General features: G+C 41.4%; 1 protein-coding gene across 2 annotated transcripts in view; it reads right to left on the bottom strand.

Moving 5' to 3' along the window:
- ap1m3 (adaptor related protein complex 1 subunit mu 3) overlaps positions 1-17945 on the bottom strand; it is a 105315-nt gene extending 87370 nt beyond the window's left edge. The window contains exons 1-2 of one of the 2 annotated variants that reach the window (XM_060920007.1): positions 17688-17945; positions 17528-17570 (exon numbers count right to left, since the gene is read on the bottom strand). In XM_060920007.1, coding sequence (XP_060775990.1) covers positions 17528-17569 — 42 coding nt within the window. In that variant the 5' untranslated portion in view covers position 17570; positions 17688-17945. The other variant, XM_060920009.1, reaches the window with a different exon arrangement.
- Positions 17946-21619: the final 3674 nt, after the last annotated feature.

Here is a 21619-nt window from a genome sequence, read left to right as displayed (position 1 = left end):
AGGTGGAAACTCCCATGCCTCCCCTTACAAAAAAGAAGTTTATTCAAATGTGCTTCTATTATACTTCTCTTAAACTAAAAATAAGAGAGTATGCTTTCAGTTTACTTTTTATTTACTTATCAGAGATATACTTAACAAAGTTATACATAAGTATACTTGGCTTATACTGAAAAGTATATAGAAAAGTCTAAGTATATTAAGCTTATACGTAAACTTTTGATCAAGATATACTGAACAAAAGTTTAATAAAGTATTAAAATATTTGTGCCTTATGTTTAAGTGTACTTGCCCTGTAGTTGTGCTTATCCTTTTGATAGTAGCCTATAAAATACTTCTTTTTTACACATATTGGCTTCTTTGTGATATACAGCAGCATGTTGTTGTTGTTTTTTATTTCTCCTGAGTGGGATAATTACTTATTTATTTATTTATTTATTTTCCTTTAGAGCTTCGATGTCAATTTCAGTTGTCATTGCCATGTTTTTATACTTTGGCATTTAATACAATGTTGGTTTAAATTTTGATTTTTAAAGAAAATGAATATGTTCTTAATCCTGAGTATCTGTTGGTATTTTGTGAATTCTTACCTTTATAATTTCGTTGTACCTTAAGGTACAAAACACTTAAGTTGTCTACTGGTAGTGTGCATGAGGTAAGGGTTAGGGCTAGAAAACTAATAGTATACCTAGAAGGGTAATTGCAGTATACTTCAAAACTAAAAAGTGGACTAGAAGTATAAAACAAGTAACTCATAGTATATTTCCAGTATACTATGAAGTATGCTTTTGTAAACTAAAGAGTGGACTACAAGTATAGAACTAGTAAACTATCAGTATATAAGTTTACTTGTGGTATACTTGCAGTACAAAATAAAAAATAATAGTTGTATACGCAGAGTTTACTTCTCTTAGACTTAAAGCCTCATCTCATCTGATTATCTGTAGCCGCTTTATCCTGTTCTACAGGGTCGCAGGCGAGCTGGAGCCTATCCCAGCTGACTACGGGCGAAAGGCGGAGTACACCCTGGACAAGTCGCCAGGTCATCACAGGGCTGACACATAGGTGGGGTTTACATTAGACCGTATCAGCGGATCATCAGATTAATGTTTTTAAAACGATTAGCGTGCACACAGCAACACCAATACACGATTCGCGTGCACACAGCAACGCCAATACACGGATACGCTCGGCTCCGCAGGCATCCTGCGCTCCAAATCACTCCGCCCTGAACAGCGAGTGCCCTCTGGAGGGTGCGCACTCCGGCCCTGCGCAGCTCACAGAGCGCGCGAGTATAGCGCACGAGCAGTGATTCGGGACTGAGCCGCTGTGTGTGTGATCTCAGTGCATATCACTTACCACTTGCAAGTGGAAGGATGGCAAGCCTAAAGACAATCATAACTACACAATGGGCAGTATTTGCATCAGTATTTGCAGTATTTTCATACTTTTATACTCTTTAATGAAAGGTGATACAAGGCGGAAGTCCGCGCCGTTTTTCAGAAGTCGCGTCACATGACCAACGCCAGCGAATCAGGAAGGTGGATGTCACAGTGACGTTGTCCAATGACGACGCCAGCTAGAGCTCAGCACAGCGTATCCGCGTATTCTCAATGTTTACACAGCACCGGACCAGACACGATCTGGATTGAATACGTGGACGCTGGCGGATTCCCGTTTCCCGGCATTTCCAGGCGTTTTAATGTAAACGGACAGTGCATCCGCGAAGAAAACAAGACAGATACGGTCTAATGTAAACTTGGCCATAGACACAGACAACCATTCACATCTATGGTCAATTTAGAATCACCAGTTAACCTAACCTGCATGTCTTTGGACTGTGGGGGAAACCGGAGCACCCGGAGGAAACCCACGCGGACACGGGGAGAACATGCAACCTCCACACAGAAAGGCCCTCGGCGGCCACGGGGCTCGAACCCGGACCTTCTTGCTGTGAAACGACAGCGCTAACCACTACACCACCGTGCCGCCCTAGACTTAAAGTATACTTTTTATAAACTAAAAGTGGGCCAATTTAGTCCCAAGAAGTATTAGATTAGTTTACTTACAAGTATACTGTAAGTACATTGATATCAGTATACTTGGTACACAAAAGCATACTTAAGGAAATATATTTTAACTTTACTTAATAAAATGAACTTGAAGCATACTTCTTTTTGATAAGGGTCCTGGTGTTAGCATTTTAACTTGACCTGTGGTGTTGCTCACTAGGTTATTCAACTACCTGAAATTTATAAAAATGGTCAAGATTGCTTTTAGTGTCCTGTTATTTTTTTTCTTCTTAATGACTTCTCATGAGTTTTTCAGTTGGCTGTCACGACCAGTGTTAGCTAGCGAGCATAATTAGCTAACTCCTGTAGAGCTAACAGTGCTTACTGACTAACACTTCTAGTGACAGCTGATGAATTCATGAGAGTTCAAACCAATTTGACGAGAGGACAATGGCTGAGTGTCTTCACCGTCCTGATTCTCTTTGTAATGAGCTCTCATGAGTGTTTAAGCTGAGTGTTGTGTTTGGTGTCAGCTAGTTAGCATTGCTAGCTAGTGAACTTGAAGTATACTTCTTTTTGAAAAGGCTCCTGGTGTTAGCATTTTGACTTGACCTGTGGTGTTGCTCACTAGGTCCTGGGTAGGCTGCGAGTTCGTGTGTTGAATCAACACAACATCCAGCAGTCCACCAAGCTCAAGGTGTACAAGTCAGTTTTGCTCACCGGCCTCCTCTACGGTTGTGAGACCTGGACCCTGTACAGTCGGCATATTCGACTGCTTGAGCGCTTTCGCATGCGTAGCCTGCGTTCAATCCTGGGCATCAAGTGGCAGGACAAGGTTACAAATCTCGAGGTCTTGGACCGTGCTGAAATAACCAGCATCGAGGCCATGATCCTGAAAGCGCAACTGAGATGGACAGGGCATGTCATTCGCATGGATGACCACTGGATCCCAAAACAGCTCCTCTGTGGCGAACTTTGCCAAGGCAAAAGGAAAGAAGGAAGACCAGTGAAACGCTTCAGAGACTGTGTCAAGGCTAACATCGCTTACGTATGCTGGCATGGCCCTAAAGTAGCTGGAGGAGTGTGCACAGGATCGATCCAACCGGCGTGCCCTGATGCGCCTTGCCCAGGAAAACTTTGAAGACAACCGGCGAGACAACATCACCGTGGCGCATGCTAGGAGAAAGGCGGCTGCCAAGGCACCCAGTGATTCAGAACAGTTTTCCTGCCCTCACTGCGGACGTACATGCAGATCCCGCATCGGACTCCAGAGCCATCTGCGAGTCCACACCTGCACACAGATGTCATCGTCGGATCCGACGGACCACCCATCACAGCTAGTAGTACATACGTTTTTATGAAGATAGTTCATTTAAATGATTGCTTTATCTAAATCTCTAAGTGACAATTAAAAAAAACATATCTAATTGATTTTTATGTAAAATCAGCCATTCAAACAGTTATACAGATCTGTGTCCAGCTTCATCCCCTTTGACAATAAAAAGTTTCTCCATCATGGAAAAGCACTACCAGTGTCTATTCTAGTTTTTGCATGTTACTTGTCATTAAGGTTTTTGAAAGCACAATGTAGTTTTTTACCTAACAGGATTGTTACAGTATGTGGTGATGCTGGGTGCTTACTAGTTTCTTTACCATTTTTTTTTTCTTTCTGAACAAACTGAGATCCGGCATTTGGCCTTGGAGGAAGTCTGCGCTCAACAATGCCATACATCTTAAAATTCAGGAGATGGCAGTAAGGTTCAATATTGACAAAGCCTAACCAATGCAGACATACACTCACTGGCCACTTTATTAGGAGCACCCATCCACCTGCTGTTTTCTGCAGTTCTCTAATCAGCCGATCCCTTGACAGCAGCACGATGCATCAAATCATGCAGATACAAATCGAGAGCTTCAGTTAATGTTCACTTCAAACATCAGAATGGGAAAAATTGTGATCTCAAAGTGTGACTTTCTTTCACTGTGGCATGGGTGTTGGTGCTAACCAGATGGACTGGTTTGAGTATTTCATAAACTGCTGATCTGACCTCCTGGGGTTTTCACACACAACAGTCTCCAGAGTTTACACAGAAGGGTGCGAAAAACAAAAAACACTGAGTGAGCAACAGTGCTGTGGGTGGAAACGTCTTGTTGATAAGAGAGGTCAGAGGACAATGGACAGATTGGTTCGAGCTGCCAGGAAGGATATAGTAACTCATAGCAACTCTTTACAACCATGGTGAGCAGAAAAGCATCTCAGCATGCAACAGCAGAAGACCACATTGGGTTCCACTCCTGCCAGCCAAGAACAGGAATCTTAGAATCAAGAACAAGTTCCTGTTAAAGTGGCTGGTGAGTGTACGAGTACAATGACTCCATATCACAATCCATATTCACGTGGTACCATTAATGCTCTGGGATACACCTGTAGGTTCGCTGCTCAAACGTAATACAGAAAGGAGTCGTCATGGAGCATTGGGACAGTGGTCTCAAAATAAGTCTTAATGTGAAACGAACAGGCTGCGGAATCATCGCCAGTAAATACGACCCATCTAGACATATAAAGTGGTTCCGGTTGCAGATCTGAATTTCATTGAACAGTCGACTGTTGTCCTTGGTAGAGGTACGCACTCTCCGAGTGCCATTTTAGTCAATTTAATTTTTTTGTTTCCCTAAATTTACTGTGATTATAATGAGCTGTACAAGGCCGATTCCAAAAAAGTTGGGACAAAGTACAAATTGTAAATAAAAACGAAATGCAATGATGTGGAAGTTTCAAAATTCCATATTTTATTCAGAATAGAACATAGATGACATATCAAACGTTTAAACTGAGAAAATGTATCATTTAAAGAGAAAAATTTGGTGAGTTTAAATTTCATGACAACAACACATCTCAAAAAAGTTGGGACAAGGCCATGTTTACCACTGTGAGACATCCCCTTTTCTCTTTACAACAGTCTGTAAACGTCTGGGGACTGAGGAGACAAGTTGCTCAAGTTTAGGGATAGGAATGTTAACCCATTCTTGTCTAATGTAGGATTCTAGTTGCTCAACTGTCTTAGGTTTTTTTTGTCGTATCTTCCGTTTTATGATGCGCCAAATGTTTTCTATGGGTGAAAGATCTGGACTGCAGGCTGGCCAGTTCAGTACCCGGACCCTTCTTCTACGCAGCCATGATGCTGTAATTGATGCAGTATGTGGTTTGGCATTGTGATGTTGGAAAATGCAAGGTCTTCCCTGAAAGAGACGTCGTCTGGATGGGAGCATATGTTGCTCTAGAACCTGGATATACCTTTCAGCATTGATGGTGTCTTTCCAGATGTGTAAGCTGTCCATGCCACACGCACTAATGCAACCCCATACCATCAGAGATGCAGGCTTCTGAACTGAGCGCTGATAACAACTTGGGTCGTCCTTCTCCTCTTTAGTCCGAATGACACGGCGTCCCTGATTTCCATAAAGAACTTCAAATTTTGATTTGTCTGACCACAGAACAGTTTTCCACTTTGCCACAGTCCATTTTAAATGAGCCTTGGCCCAGAGAAGATGTCTGCGCTTCTGGATCGTGTTTAGATACGGCTTCTTCTTTGAACTATAGAGTTTTAGCTGGCAACGGCGGATGGCACGGTGAATTGTGTTCACAGATAATGTTCTCTGGAAATATTCCTGAGCCCATTTTGTGATTTCCAATACAGAAGCATGCCTGTATGTGATGCAGTGCCGTCTAAGGGCACGAAGATCATGGGCACCCAGTATGGTTTTCCGGCCTTGACCCTTACGCACAGAGATTCTTCCAGATTCTCTGAATCTTTTGATGATATTATGCACTGTAGATGATGATATGTTCAAACTCTTTGTAATTTTACACTGTCGAACTCCTTTCTGATATTGCTCCACTATTTGTTGGCGCAGAATTAGGGGGATTGGTGATCCTCTTCCCATCTTTACTTCTGAGAGCCGCTGCCACTCCAAGATGCTCTTTTTATGCCCAGTCATGTTAATGACCTATTGCCAATTGACCTAATGAGTTGCAATTTGGTCCTCCAGCTGTTCCTTTTTTGTACCTTTAACTTTTCCAGCCTCTTATTGCCCCTGTCCCAATTTTTTTGAGATGTGTTGCTGTCATGAAATTTCAAATGAGCCAATATTTGGCATGAAATTTCAAAATGTCTCACTTTCGACATTTGATACGTTGTCTATGTTCTATTGTGAATACAATATCAGTTTTTGAGATTTGTAAATTATTGCATTTCGTTTTTATTTACAATTTGTACTCTGTCCCAACTTTTTTGGAATCAGGGTTGTATTAATTTAAACAGTTATGATACAGAGTATAAAATAGTGTAAAGGAAATGAACGAATGCGTGCCAGTCTAATGTGGAATGCCTTAAGGTTTTGGATTGCTGAAGGGCACCAACAGGAAAGCTTTCATGACTACTGCTAGAAACCCAGCCACATCACAGATTAATCAAACCGACTGGCTACAGCCCTCCGGCTACACACACTACTTCTTAGCTTTCATCTGACTCTCTCTGTCTTTCTCTCTCTCTCTCTCTCTCTCTCTGTCTTTCTCTCTCTCTCTCTCTGGCTTTTCATTATAAGACTAAAATAGACTAAAGGAAGATCAGAATGTGAGAACAAAATGAAGTATTTGGAGGAAGTAAGTGTGGATAATAATAGTCTGTACAAATTGTTATCTCCCTCTCTCTCTCTCTCGCTCTCAGAAAACTGTTTTTCAAATAACGTGATTTATAAAATACATTTTAAAATGAAAGAGAAAAATGAAATAAAGTATTTGTACCTATTAATAAGCACATGCTCGTCATGGCTGATACAATGAAAAATAATCATCTGTACTTATGTTGAAATATCTTGTACAGAAAGTTTCATTTTCCATCCATTTTCCGTTCAGTAGTTAATTTTTGTACACATTAAATGAAAAACAGATGTTTTTAAAAATGCATTGTTTAAGTGCATTGATTTTGCTGTCATTCATCAAACCTAAATATCACAATACAGATTACATATTGTTGAAATATCTATGTTCATCAAATGTAATTGATCAACCAACTGCTGTTTGGTCTCATCTCATCTCATTATTTCTAGCCGCTTTATCCTGTTCTACAGGGTCGCAGGCAAGCTGGAGCCTATCCCAGCTGACTACGGGCGAAAGGCGGGGTACACCCTGGACAAGTCGCCAGGTCATCACAGGGCTGACACATAGACACAGACAACCATTCACAGTCACTTTAGAGTCACCAGTTAACCTAACCTGCATGTCTTTGGGGGAAACCGGAGCACCCGGAGGAAACTCATGCAGACAACATTCAAACTCCACACAGAAAGGCCCTCGCTGGCCACGGGGCTCGAACCCGGACCTTCTTGCTGTGAGGCGACAGCACTAACCACTACACCACTGTGCTGCCCTTCATTTATAATATTTTTTTTTTTTACCTACAGCTAATAGATCAAGGAATAATTAATAAGCCGAGAAGCTTGACCAATAATTAGTCTTATACAAGCTGCATGTCAAGACATTATGTAGCACAAAGTATGACGCAGTGTCCATAAAAACCAACAAACAAAACCACACTGCGTGTCTGAAAACATTTTGAATCATGTAATTTTTACTATGAATATATATATGTTCTGTGTGGCTGTGCTTACAATGTTGGTACCACCCAGCGCAATGTGATACCCTCTTGGCAAGATGCCCTGTTTGATCTGTGGCAAAGCAGTGCTAAGACAGCCGCAGGAACATCCTGTTGCTGTTGAATAATGGCCGCTGGCTCGTGAGGAGCTCATCCGCCCTTTGACAGGTATTGTTTTTCATCCTACTGGGTGGGTGTCATGCCACCCTCCTCACCAGCATTAACTGGTGGGGGAGCCGATTTAGACGCCGACCACCCGTCCGTGCGGCAGGTCGTACTGGGTTACACTGCTACCAGTAGCAGGATCCATCTGACCCTGACCTGACCCCCTTACTATGAATATTTAATCTATATCTACTATTTTATGAATTTTTATGAACAGACTGGATGGCGTAACAAAACAATGTTTTTCGACACATCCTCATTATACAACCCCGATTCCAAAAAAGTTGGGACAAAGAACAAATTGTAAATAAAAACGGAATGCAATAAATTACAAATCTCAAAAACTTATATTGTATTCGGGGCGGCACGGTGGTGTAGTGGTTAGCGCTGTCGCCTCACAATAAGAAGGTCCAGGTTCGAGCCCCGTGGCTGGCGAGGGTCTTTCTGTGTGGAGTTTGCATGATCTCCGCGTGGGTTTCCTCCGGGTGCTCCGGTTTCCCCCACAGTCCAAAGACATGCAGGTTAGGTTAACTGGTGACTCTAAATTGACCGTAGGTGTGAATGTGACTGGTTGTCTGTGTCTATGTGTCAGCCCTGTGGATGACCTGGCGACTTGTCCAGGGTGTACCCCGCCTTTCGTCCGTAGTCAGCTGGGATAGGCTCCAGCTTGCCTGCGACCCTGTAGAACAGGATAAAGCGGCTAGAGATAATGAGATGAGATGATATTGTATTCACAATAGAACATAGACAACATGTCGAAAGTGAGACATTTTGAAATTTCATGTCAAATATTGGCTCATTTGAAATTTCATGACAGCAACACATCTCAAAAAAGTTGGGACAGGGGCAATAAGAGGCTGGAAAAGTTAAAGGTACAAAAAAGGAACAACTGGAGGACCAAATTGCAACTCATTAGGTCAATTGGCAATAGGTCATTAACATGACTGGGTATAAAAGGAGCATCTTGGAGTGGCAGCGGCTCTCAGAAGTAAAGATGGGAAGAGGATCACCAATCCCCCTAATTCTGCGCCAACAAATAGTGGAGCAATATCAGAAAGGAGTTCAACAGTGTAAAATTGCAAAGAATTTGAACATATCATCATCCACAGTGCATAATATCATCAAAAGATTCAAAGAATCTGGAAGAATCTCTGTGCGTAAGGGTCAAGGCCGGAAAACCATACTGGGTGCCCGTGATCTTCGGGCCCTTAGATGGCACTGCATCACATACAGGCATGCTTCTGTATTGGAAATCACAAAATGGGCTCAGGAATATTTCCAGAGAACATTATCTGTGAACACAATTCACCATGCCATCCGCCATTACCAGCTAAAACTCTATAGTTCAAAGAAGAAGCCGTATCTAAACACGATCCAGAAGCGCAGACGTCTTTTCTGGGCCAAGGCTCATTTAAAATGGACTGCAGCAAAGTGGAAAACTGTTCTGTGGTCAGACAAATCAAAATTTGAAGTTCTTTATGGAAATCAGGGACGCCGTGTCATTCGGACTAAAGAGGAGAAGGACGACCCAAGTTGTTATCAGCACTCAGTTCAGAAGCCTGCATCTCTGATGGTATGGGGTTGCATTAGTGCGTGTGGCATGGGCAGCTTACACATCTGGAAAGACACCATCGATGCTGAAAGGTATATCCAGGTTCTAGAGCAACATACCGTATGCTCCCATCCAGACGACTTCTCTTTCAGGGAAGACCTTGCATTTTCCAACATCACAATGCCAAACCACATACTGCATCAATTACAGCATCATGGCTGCGTAGAAGAAGGGTCCGGGTACTGAACTGGCCAGCCTGCAGTCCAGATCTTTCACCCATAGAAAACATTTGGCACATCATAAAACGGAAGATACGACAAAAAAGACCTAAGACAGTTGAGCAACTAGAATCCTACATTAGACAAGAATGGGTTAACATTCCTATCCCTAAACTTGAGCAACTTGTCTCCTCAGTCCCCAGACGTTTACAGACTATTGTAAAGAGAAAAGGGGATGTCTCACAGTGGTAAACATGGCCTTGTCCCAACTTTTTTGAGATGTGTTGTTGTCATGAAATTTAAAATCACCTAATTTTTCTCTTTGAATGATACATTTTCTCAGTTTAAACATTTGATATGTCATCTACAGTGGGGCAAAAAAGTATTTAGTCAGTCACCAATTGTGCAAGTTCTCCCACTTAAAAAGATGACAGAGGCCTGTAATTTTCATCATAGGTATACATCAACTATGAGAGACAAAATGAGAAAAAAAATCCAGAAAATCACATTGTCTGATTTTTAAAGAATTTATTTGCAAATTATGGTGGAAAATAAGTATTTGGTCAATAACAAAAGTTCATCTCAGTACTTTGTTATATACCCTTTGTTGGCAATGACAGAGGTCAAACGTTTTCTGTAAGTCTTCACAAGGTTTTCACACACTGTTGCTGGTATTTTGGCCCATTCCTCCATGCAGATCTCCTCTAGAGCAGTGATGTTTTGGGGCTGTCGCTGGGCAACATGGACTTTCAACTCCCTCCAAAGATTTTCTATGGGGTTGAGATCTGGAGACTGGCTAGGCCACTCCAGGACCTTGAAATGCTTCTTACGAAGCCACTCCTTCGTTGCCCGGGCGGTGTGTTTGGGCTCACTGTCATGCTGAAAGACCCAGCCACGTTTCATCTTCAATGCCCTTGCTGATGGAAGGAGGTTTTCACTCAAAATCTCACGATACATGGCCCCATTCATTCTTTCCTTTACACGGATCAGTCGTCCTGGTCCCTTTGCAGAAAAACAGCCCCAAAGCATGATGTTTCCACCCCCATGCTTCACAGTAGGTATGGTGTTCTTTGGATGCAACTCAGCATTCTTTCTCCTCCAAACACGACAAGTTAAGTTTTTACCAAAAAAGTTCTATTTTGGTTTCATCTGACCATATGACATTCTCCCAATCCTCTTCTGGATCATCCAAATGCTCTCTAGCAAACTTCAGACGGGCCTGGACATGTACTGGCTTAAGCAGGGGGACACGACTGGCACTGCAGGATTTGAGTCCCTGGCGGCGTAGTGTGTTACTGATGGTAGCCTTTATTACTTTGGTCCCAGCTCTCTGCAGGTCATTCACTAGGTCCCCCCGTGTGGTTCTGGGATTTTTGCTCACCGTTCTTGTGATAACTTTGACCCCACGGGGTGAGATCTTACGTGGAGCCCCAGATCGAGGGAGATTATCAGTGGTCTTGTATGTCTTCCATTTTCTAATAATTGCTCCCACAGTTGATTTCTTCACAACAAGCTGCTTACCTATTGAAGATTCAGTCTTCCCAGCCTGGTGCAGGTCTACAATTTTGTTTCTGGTGTGCTTTGACAGCTCTTTGGTCTTGGTCATAGTGGAGTTTGGAGTGTGACTGTTTGAGGTTGTGGACAGGTGTCTTTTATACTGATAACGAGTTCAAACAGGTGCCATTAATACAGGTAACGAGTGGAGGACAGAGGAGCCTCTTAAAGAAGTTGTTACAGGTCTGTGAGAGCCAGAAATCTTGCTTGTTTGTAGGTGACCAAATACTTATTTTACCGAGGAATTTACCAATTAATTCATTAAAAATCCTACAATGTGATTTCCTGGATTCTTTCCCCCCATTCTCTCTCATAGCTGAAGTGTACCCATGATGAAAATTACAGGCCTCTCTCATCTTTTTAAGTGGAAGAACTTGCACAATTGGTGGCTGACTAAATACTTTTTTGCCCCACTGTATGTTCTATTCTGAATAAAATATGGAATTTTGAAACTTCCACATCATTGCATTCCGTTTTTATTTACAATTTGTACTTTGTCCCAACTTTTTTGGAATCGGGGTTGTATTCAATGCCATCTGTAGACCTAAATATACTTTAACTTTATAAGTATTTTGTATAAAATCAGCTTTTCATTATAACCCAGTTCCAATTTAAATAAAATGAAACCAGGAAGAACGCCAGGCTAGTTGCATGTAATCTACAGGATGTGCCATATACAGAATACTTCTGCTTTTAATAACTACACCAGCATTTTAATGAAGTTAAATAAAAAGTGCAGAACGGACGTTTGTTTGTTTGTTTGACTGTTCCCAACTTTTTTTTTTTTTTTACTTGTGTGACTTTATATGTCCTCTTCACTGTGCTACTGCAAAAAGGAAATTTCCCCATTGTGAGAAAATAAAGGTCTTCTTATTTTAACATAACTCAAAAAGTACTGAACAGATTTTGATGAAATTCTGAAGAAAGCTGAGCCATGGGCCAAGGAACAATTGTTTAAATTTTGATGCAAATCCAAATATGTATGTGGATCCAGGATCATTTTTTTTGTCTGTTCCCAACATAACTCAAAAAGTACTAAACGGATTTTGATGAAATTTGGTGCACAGCTTTAGTGTTACTCTAGGTTCAAGTAATTTGATTTTGATTGTTGATAACACTGTACGTGGCTTGGCGGCGGTATACACTCTACTGAGTGCCCGAGTTAAAGCTGCACTACACAGGAAAAATGACTGAGCAGTTTCTTCCAGATTTAAAAGTATTTTCCTCCAAAATAGTTAATTTTACTCTACTTTGAGTTTAAAGAGTAAAATTTGGAGTTGGAGTGGGAGCAAAATTACACAGTAATTGTGTAACAGAGTAACAGAGTTGGTTGTGGCTCTGATCTGAGTAAAATAGTACAAGAGTAAAGTGTGACGGCCTTTCGATTTCATAAAATCGGTGAAATTTAATTCCCTCTAAAATTTGATCATTGTGAGAGATGTTTATTTCTGTAATATCTCACAAAATATCAGCTCATTCTGTGGCTGGGAAGTTATTTAATTTGAGGGGATTCCCGAGCAAATAATGTGCATAAAATCACTTGCTTCGCGCAGTCAAGCAGACCGAGGAAGTCCGTGTGCGCATGCGCAGGTTTACCTTCTTCTTCTTTTGGGTTTTACAGCAGCTGGCATCTACAGTGTTGCATTACTGCCATCTACAGGTTTGCCTTTGACCGTGCACTGACAGTTCCATCATTCTGTCGCTAAACAAACAGCTGATCACACCGAGGTGCTCGCTGATCGCCGATATTTATTAGTTTGGTCCTGCGTTTCCTTTCCTTTGCAACATAATGTCTTCTCTTTTTGCTTTCTGTTACTGTAGTCGGTCTTTCATGTTTCATTCGCACACTCACGTCCTCCATTTTTCTCTCCTGTTTCAAATTTGTATCCCACAATGCCTTGCGTGAACAGGGAAAGCCCACAATGTGATGCATGACATAGTATCTTCAATTGAATTGGGTCATGCTGAAGCAGGAAAAAATAGCGGATAATTTAAGGGCACGTGGCCCTAAATTCATTAATTGTTCTATTTTTAAAAAACTAATAAAATTGTAAGTCTGTGATTCGAATTCAGTAGCTTTCAGTCCACTGAACAAAAATAACTAGGTGTCAGGGAAAATTCTTTTTATGACCAACACTTGAAAAATCTGAAAGGCAGTCTACCTTCAATTTCAAGACACACTGAATAGAGTCTGAATTGAGGACAACTGACCTGGATTTTCATGTGGTTACAATGTCAATTGCCTGTTGACATTTATTGCTGAACGACAAAATTAGAAACTAATACAAACAACAACGAATGATTAACAAAATACAATCTACGAAAATATTTAGAAAGTGGAACAAAAAGATTTTCTGATGCAGGTTAAACATTATTAGTTCATTTGTTTACAAACATTAGAATTACTTCCTCATTTACGTAAGCACAGACATTCATATATAAAGGATATTTTGTACTCAATATAAGTCTATGTAAAACGTCCATCCATCGATTATCTGTAGCCGCTTATCCTGTGCAGGGTCACAGGCAAGCTGGAGCCTATCCCAGCTGACTACAGGTGAAAGGCGGGGTACACCCTGAACAAGTCGCCAGGTCATCGCAGGGCTGATACATAGAAACAGACAACCATTCACACTCACATTCACACCTACGGTCAATTTAGAGCCACCAATTAGCCTAACCTGCATGTCTTTGGACTGTGGGGGAAACCGGAGCACCCGGAGGAAACCCACGCGGACACGGGGAGAACATGCAAACTCCACACAGAAAGGCCCTCGCCGGCCACTGGGCTCAAACCCAGGACCTTCTTGCTGTGAGGCGACAGTGCTAACCACTGCACCACCATGTAAAACAAATTTTAATTAAAAACTATGATTCGTTAACTGAATAACCATATACTGATTATTTTTTTATAAATAATCATCTGTGTGTTGATAATTGGAAACGGTGTCCATACCTGTGGACCAGGGCTCTACACTAACTTTTTTTTTCAGGAGCACACGTGCTCCTAAGTTAAAAATTTTAGGAGCACAGGGAAAAAAATGGGGGCACAAGCACAAGTAGGTTTTCATTTTAAAGTTATATTGCAGCGCAAACCTTAGACACACCAACACATAAAATGCAAAATTCAATTGAGAATGAATGAATGAATAAATGAATGAATAACGAACAACTGAATGAATGAACAAACAGTAGCTAAACAGAGAGCAGAGCTCAGCAGAGCTAACAACATCATCAAGGACAGCTCCCACCCTGGCTCTGAGTTCTTTGACTTGCTGCCCTCAGGCAGGCGTTACAGGTGCATCAAAGCAAGGACCAACAGACTCAAAAACAGTTTTTTTTCCCCACAGGCCATAACCACCTTGAACAATTAGCCTTTTTCACATTACGTCACTTGCAGGGGAACTCATATCCATTTTCAGCCTTTTGAATGGAAGAAGAGGTATACGGCGGCAGCATATGTTAACAAAACCGTGTCATTCACAGATAAGATTGATAATAATATTGCGCATTGTTGTTTATCATTACGTATTGTTAGCGACCATTCCAGTCACCTATCTGCCTTGTTTTGGAAAGGAAGTTTACTGACTTTCTATGGTCGCTACTTGTTAGCCAGCAGATTAGCATGCCGCCTCTTCTTCCATTCAAAAGGCTGAAAACGGACTTCTGCAAGTGACGTAATGTGAAAAAGGCTAATTACATGCACTGACTGATGCCACTTCTGGCAGGTGCAACAATGCACCAACAAGGACCTAAAAGGACAATATTCTCACACTTACCTGATACAGTGCAATACTCATTACAGTGCAACCTCACAGAGCAACTTTTTAGTTTTTATAGCTTTTGTATATTTTATATTTATATTTCTACACTTTTACATCCATACCCAATACAATACCAAATACAGTGCAATATCCTGAGTTTTGTAGCTGAACTGAGTTTCTATAACTAATGTGCAATTAACATCTGCAACTCAACACGCCCAGTTGTATATATATTCTTTGTTTTTCTGCTGTGTTGTGACATGCACCATTTGTATATACTGTATATTATTTGTTTTTCTGCTGTGTTGTATGTTCCCATCTAAATGTTCGCACTGGGGTGTGTGCTTTCCATCTCATTATATAATTTTCCCGCACCTTCTCCCGTCGTTCTAGCTTTCTTCACTACACTTTCTTCCTTGTCCGTTCTTTTATTCTTGTTTCCACCATCATTGCTTTTAAAAAACGTCGTTATTCTCTGCATAGCAAATATATTTCTCAGCTCAGTCCGAACCAGCTCTCAGTTATCTCTCAGTTGAATGATCTGATGAATCCCACTTTTCCCACCTAATGCCACACCCACAACATACAACCGTGGGAAAGAGGAGCAATCACAGAGAGATGAGTAGAAAACGGGAAATGTTACGGGGGATATTTATTGTGATAGTAGGCTATTGTAGCGTCAGCACAAAAGCACCAGACTCGACTTTAACTAAAAGTGTTATTCAGTAGCCTAAACTTATTCAAGCTACAGACTGAGAAGAATAAAAATGCTGAAATCTCATGTCCCGGTAAAACGCACTAGCATGGCAGAACGGAAAAAAAAATGTAACTTTTTCACTCCCCCCCCCGGCTACCGTGGAAACCACCGCAGTGCAAGACAGAGGCAATGCACGCAACTACAGACAGGGAGCAAGGCGCAGGCAGAACACACACACACACAACACTGAACACACACACTTACAACAATACAGGCCATTACTCGTTACACTATATTAGGTAGGCTATCCAGCGCTGGATTTACATACTTTGCAGTTTAACATTTGATACATTTTAGAATGTTAAACTCGTCGCGTCTGTGCTCAGTGCTTTCCTAATTGTCGGCCACAAGAAGCCCTCGCACGAATGCGCGTGGTTTTTTTTTCGTCGCTCGCATGCCAAAAAATTCGCTTGCAAATGCGAGTGAAATGTGCGCATTGTAGAGCCCTGCTGTGGACAAAGGTGTCGATAATTGTGGAAACGGTGTCAATAACTGTGGACAAAGGTGTTGATAATTGTGGAAACGGTGTCGATAACTGTGGACAAAGGCGTCGATAATTGTGGAACGGTGTCGATAACTGTGGACAAAGGTGTCGATAATATTGGAAACGGTGTCGATAACTGTGGGCAAAGGTGTCGATAATTGTGGAAACAGTGTCGATAATTGGACAAAGGTGTCGATAATTGTGGAACGGTGTCGATAAATGTGGACAAAGGTGTCGATAATTGTGGAAACGGTGTCGATAACTGTGGACAAAGGTGTCGATAACTGTGGAACGGTGTCCATACCTGTGGACAAATGTGTCGATAATTGTGGAACAGTGTCGATAACTGTGGACAAACGTGTCGATAATTGTGGAAATGGTGTCGATAACTGTGGACAAAGGCGTCGATAATTGTGGAAATGGTGTCGATAAATGTGGACAAAGTTGTCGATAATTGTGGAACGGTGTCAATAACTGTGGACAAAGGTGTCGATAATTGTGGAAACGATGTCGATAACTGTGGACAAGCATGTCGATAATTGTGGAAACGGTGTCGATAACTGGACAAAGGTGTCAATAATTGTGGAAACGGTGTTGATAACTGTGGACAAAGGTGTCGATAATTGTGGAACGGTGTTGATAACTGTGGACAAAGGCGTCGATAATTGTGGACAAAGGTGTCGATAATTGTGGAAATGGTGTTGATAACTGTGGACAAAGGTATCGATAATTGTGGAAACGGTGTCGATAAATGTGGCCAAAGGTGTTGATAATTGTGGAACGGTGTCCATAACTGTGGACAAAGGTGTCGATAATTGTGGAAACGGTGTCAATAACTGTGGACAAAGGCATCGATAATTGTGGAAATAGTGTCAATAAATGTGGACAAAGGTGTCGATAATTGTGGAACGGTGTCCATAAATGTGGACAAAGGTGTCGATAATTGTGGAAACGGTGTTGATAATTGTGGAACGGTGTCCCATGATCTGATGCGCTAAGTAATCAGAAATCAACTCTTTTTTTTTCCCCCAGTGGAAGTTGGAGTAATTATTCATGCACAGTTTACGTATTGAAAGTCTTTTCTACTTTTGCGACGGCCAAAAGATCGTTAAGGTGTCGATAATTGTCACCGCTTCTGACAGTGCTGTTCCTACATCACAAATCAAACTTTTTTACCACTACAGTATACTTAAACTACTTTATCAACCAGTTTCAAAACCACTTTGGCGATGTAATAACTATTTGTTAATATGTGATTAATATTTAGTATGTATGCATATTAGAGTCCATCTGAACCCCCACCCCACCCACCCCCCGACAGGTGCAACTCTCTCCTGAGCTTCGAGTAGATCTTTATGAAAACACTTTACCTTTCCTTTCAGGTCCAGGATGAAGACAGCAGAAGCGGCCATTCTGTTCACACAACGGTTTAAAAAACAAACAAACCAAAAGATAAACAAATAACTTAAAAAAGATGAAAGATTTTATAGTAAACCAGCAGAAGACAGTTGAAAGCCGTCCATCCCTCACCTGCTCTCTCACGCTTCCGGGGTCTCGTGCCGTCCAACCGGTCCGGCTGCTTTCTGAAAGGTGGCTGCTGTCGGTTCAGTTTGTTGTTGTTGTTATAATCTTTGTGTCATTACATGAAGTTTATATGCACGGCTCTGGGGTTCTCTTAAAGCAGAGTTACGGAGTCAAAACCCCAGTGTGTTATCATATCAGCAGAGTGAAGTGAAACGTGCCGGAGGTGATCTGTTCGAGTCGCGAGAGATTCGTTTCAGTTTGAGTGAATCTTCTAAACGAGTCAGAAGAATCGACTCATGAGTCACAAGAGAGATGAAAGTGCTGACTGTTGCTGTTGTTGTTGTTGTTGTCATATATTAATAACAACAATGCGAATAATACAGGATTAATCTACAGAATTAAACGCAGACGTTTGTATTTAATGGTCTGTTTAAAGGGGATAAAGGAGTAATGTAAGTGGAATTCAGGAATGAAGTTAGTAAAGGCATTTGAAAGGTTTAACATCTGTATGTGTGTGTGTGTGTGTGTGTGTGTGTCCAGGGGCGAAGCGAGGATTTTTCAAAGGGAGGATCACGCACTGACTGGCAGCCTGAGTACATACAGAGGTGCTTGAAAGTTTGTGAACCCTTTAGAATTTTCTATATTTCTGCATAAATATGACCTAAAACATCATCAGATTTTCACACAAGTCCTAAAAGTAGATAAAGAGAACCCAGTTAAACAAATGAGACAAAAATATTATACTTGGTCATTTATTTATTGAGGAAAATGATCCAATATTACATATCTGGGGCGGCACGGTGGTGTAGTGGTTAGCGCTGTCGCCTCACAGCAAGAAGGTCCTGGGTTCGGCCCTTTCTGTCTGGAGTTTGCATGTTCTCCCCGTGTCCGCAGTGAGGGCCTTTCTGTGCGGAGTTTTGCATGTTCTCTCCATGTCTGCGTGGGTTTCCTCCGGGTGCTCCGGTTTCCCCCACAGTCCAAAGACATGCAGGTTAGGTTAATTGGTGGCTCTAAATTGACCGTAGGTGTGAATGTGAGTGTGAATGGTTGTCTGTGTCTATGTGTCAGCCCTGTGATGACCTGGCGACTTGTCCAGGGTGTACCCCGCCTTTCGCCCGTGGTCGGCTGGGATGGGCTCCAGCTTGCCTGCGACCCTGTAGAACAGGATAAAGTGGCTAGAGATAATGAGATGAGATTACAGATCTGTGAGTGGCAAAAGTATGTGAACCTTTGCTTTCAGTATCTGGTGTGACCCCCTTGTGCAGCAATAACTGCAACTAAACGTTTCCGGTAACTGTTGATCAGTCCTGCACACCGGCTTGGAGGAATTTTAGCCCGTTCCTCCGTACAGAACAGCTTCAACTCTGGGATGTTGGTGGGTTTCCTCACATGAACTGCTCGCTTCAGGTCCTTCCACAGCATTTCGATTGGATTAAGGTCAGGACTTTGACTTGGCCATTCCAAAACATTAACTTTATTCTTCTTTAACCATTCTTTAGTAGAACGACTTGTGTGCTTAGGGTCGTTGTCTTGCTGCATGACCCACCTTCTCTTGAGATTCAGTTCATGGACAGATGTCCTGACATTTTCCTTTAGAATTCGCTGGTATAATTCAGAATTCATTGTTCCATCAATGATGGCAAGCCGTCCTGGCCCAGATGCAGCAAAACAGGACCAAACCATGATACTACCACCACCATGTTTCACAGATGGGATAAGGTTCTTATGCTGGAATGCAGTGCTTTCCTTTCTCCAAACATAACGCTTCTCATTTAAACCAAAAAGTTCTATTTTGGTCTCATCCATCCACAAAACATTTTTGCAAAAGCCTTCTGGCTTGTCCATGTGATCTTTAGCAAGCTGAGACAAACTAGCAGCAAACTTTAGCAAACTTTAGCAAACTAGCAGCAATGTTCGTCACAGCCCCCCCCAGGTACGCCTCTGGTCTGGGTGTGTGTGGGTGTGTGTGTGCGCACGCGCACACGCACACTGTAAAGCAAAGATACCTTCCAAAGTAATGAACTTAAATGTTTCCAAAAAAAATAGCAGTATCTGGTACAATTTAAGATAAGATAAGATAAGATAAGATAAGATAAGATAAGATAAGATAAGATAAGATAAGATAAGATAAGATAAGATAAGATAGCCTTTTATTATCCCACAAGGGGGAATTTACATTGTTGCAGCAGCAAAATATATATAAAGAGAAAAGATAAGGCAGTGAACGAATAGTGCAAAAGTACTAAGTATACAAAAAAGGATATACATAAAAGAATTAAACTACAAATTTAGAGATAAAAAATTTACAAATTTGCATAAATTAACAGGTTTTCAGATATACAGTTAACATAAGTGTATTACAAAGGTGGTATTGCACGTGTAAGTATTGCACAGGTGTTATTACCAGTATTACCCAGGTAGTATTGCACAAGTAAGTCGGTATATTGAACAAGAGCCATTTTAACCATGTGTAGCTAGCAGTTCGCTGTAAAGTACTGATGCTGATAGTCAGTGCACACAGTATACATTCAGAGGGGTTTCTATGGATGTAGAAGTGATCTGGACAGTATTGTTGATTATTGTGAGGAGTGACTGGTGCTGTGCTTGGTGAGGTGCCGGTTGTACAGTCTCACAGCAGTAGGGAGGAAGGAGCTGCTATATCTAGATCTAAATTTGTTCAGTTTTTTATGGAAATGAGCTGTAGGTTTTACTGAGCATCTTGCACAACCAGCCACAGTTCTTCTGAACACTTTAACTGTTGCACTTGCTTGTTATTAATAATGATTTCATAATGTACAAGTCATAAATGAATCCATCCATCCATCCATCCATCCATCCATCCATCCTTTATCTGTAACCGCTTATCCTGTGCAGGGTCGCGGGCAAGCTGGAGCCTATCCCAGCTGACTATGGGCAAGAGGCAGGGTACATCCTGGACAAGTCACCAAATCATCGCAGGGCTGACACATAGAGACACAACCATTCACACCTACAGTCAGTTTAGAGCTGACCCTGCATGTCTTTGGATTGTGAGGGAAACTGGAGGAAACCCACGCAGACATGGGGAGAACATGCAAACTCCACACAGAAAGGCCCTCGCCAGCCACTGGGGACTCGAACCCAGAACCTTCTTGCTGTGAGGTTATAGTGCTAAGCACTACACCACCATGCCGCTCCAAGTCATAAAATAAAAACTTATAACAAGTGTTTTATATATTTTACATATTGATGTCTATCACTATGTTGCAAGCTTGCAATAATTTTTGCTAGTACAGTAATGCTGTATATAATAGGCTCGTTAACCATTAAACATTTCAATAAAAATGTCTCCGATCAGCCATAAATCTAAGTGTAACCTAGTGCTCTAATATTTTGTTGTATTTTTCTTGTAAATTATAAAAGCAGTATTAGTATCCTATTACTGCGATGACATATGAACAACATGTTATAGACATGCCATAGGTTTGCAATATCTCGAGACCGTTAAGATTTTCTCTCGAAACGTTTTGCCAAAAATTAGTTAATAAATATATTATTATTATTATTATTTACCCAAGTATTGCACAACTATTATTATTATTATTATTATTATTATTACATTTGCAAAAGCTATATCTGCCACGAGGGTCAAACCAGTATTACTCAACATCTCATAGGTTAAATTACAAAAATTGGCAGAATCTTGTCTAGATTTTGAAAACGTTTCTTTGACTGGCAAATCAGTATACTTAAAACCTCCCACAGCTCCATTCATGGAAATGGTTTTGTTTCAAAGACTCAAATCAGTAACTTAGGCTACGTTTACATTACGTCGAATCAGCGGATCATCAGATTAACGTTCTTAAAACGATTCGCGTTTACACTAAAACCGTTAGCCGTGCACACAGTAACACCAATACACGGATACGCTCGGCTCCGCAGGCATCCTGCGCTCCAAA

This window comes from Neoarius graeffei, chromosome 4 (assembly GCF_027579695.1).
Source record: "Neoarius graeffei isolate fNeoGra1 chromosome 4, fNeoGra1.pri, whole genome shotgun sequence".
NCBI lineage: Eukaryota > Metazoa > Chordata > Actinopteri > Siluriformes > Ariidae > Neoarius > Neoarius graeffei.
Note: the sequence above shows the minus strand (reverse complement) of the source record. Positions and strands in the feature narration are given on the sequence as shown.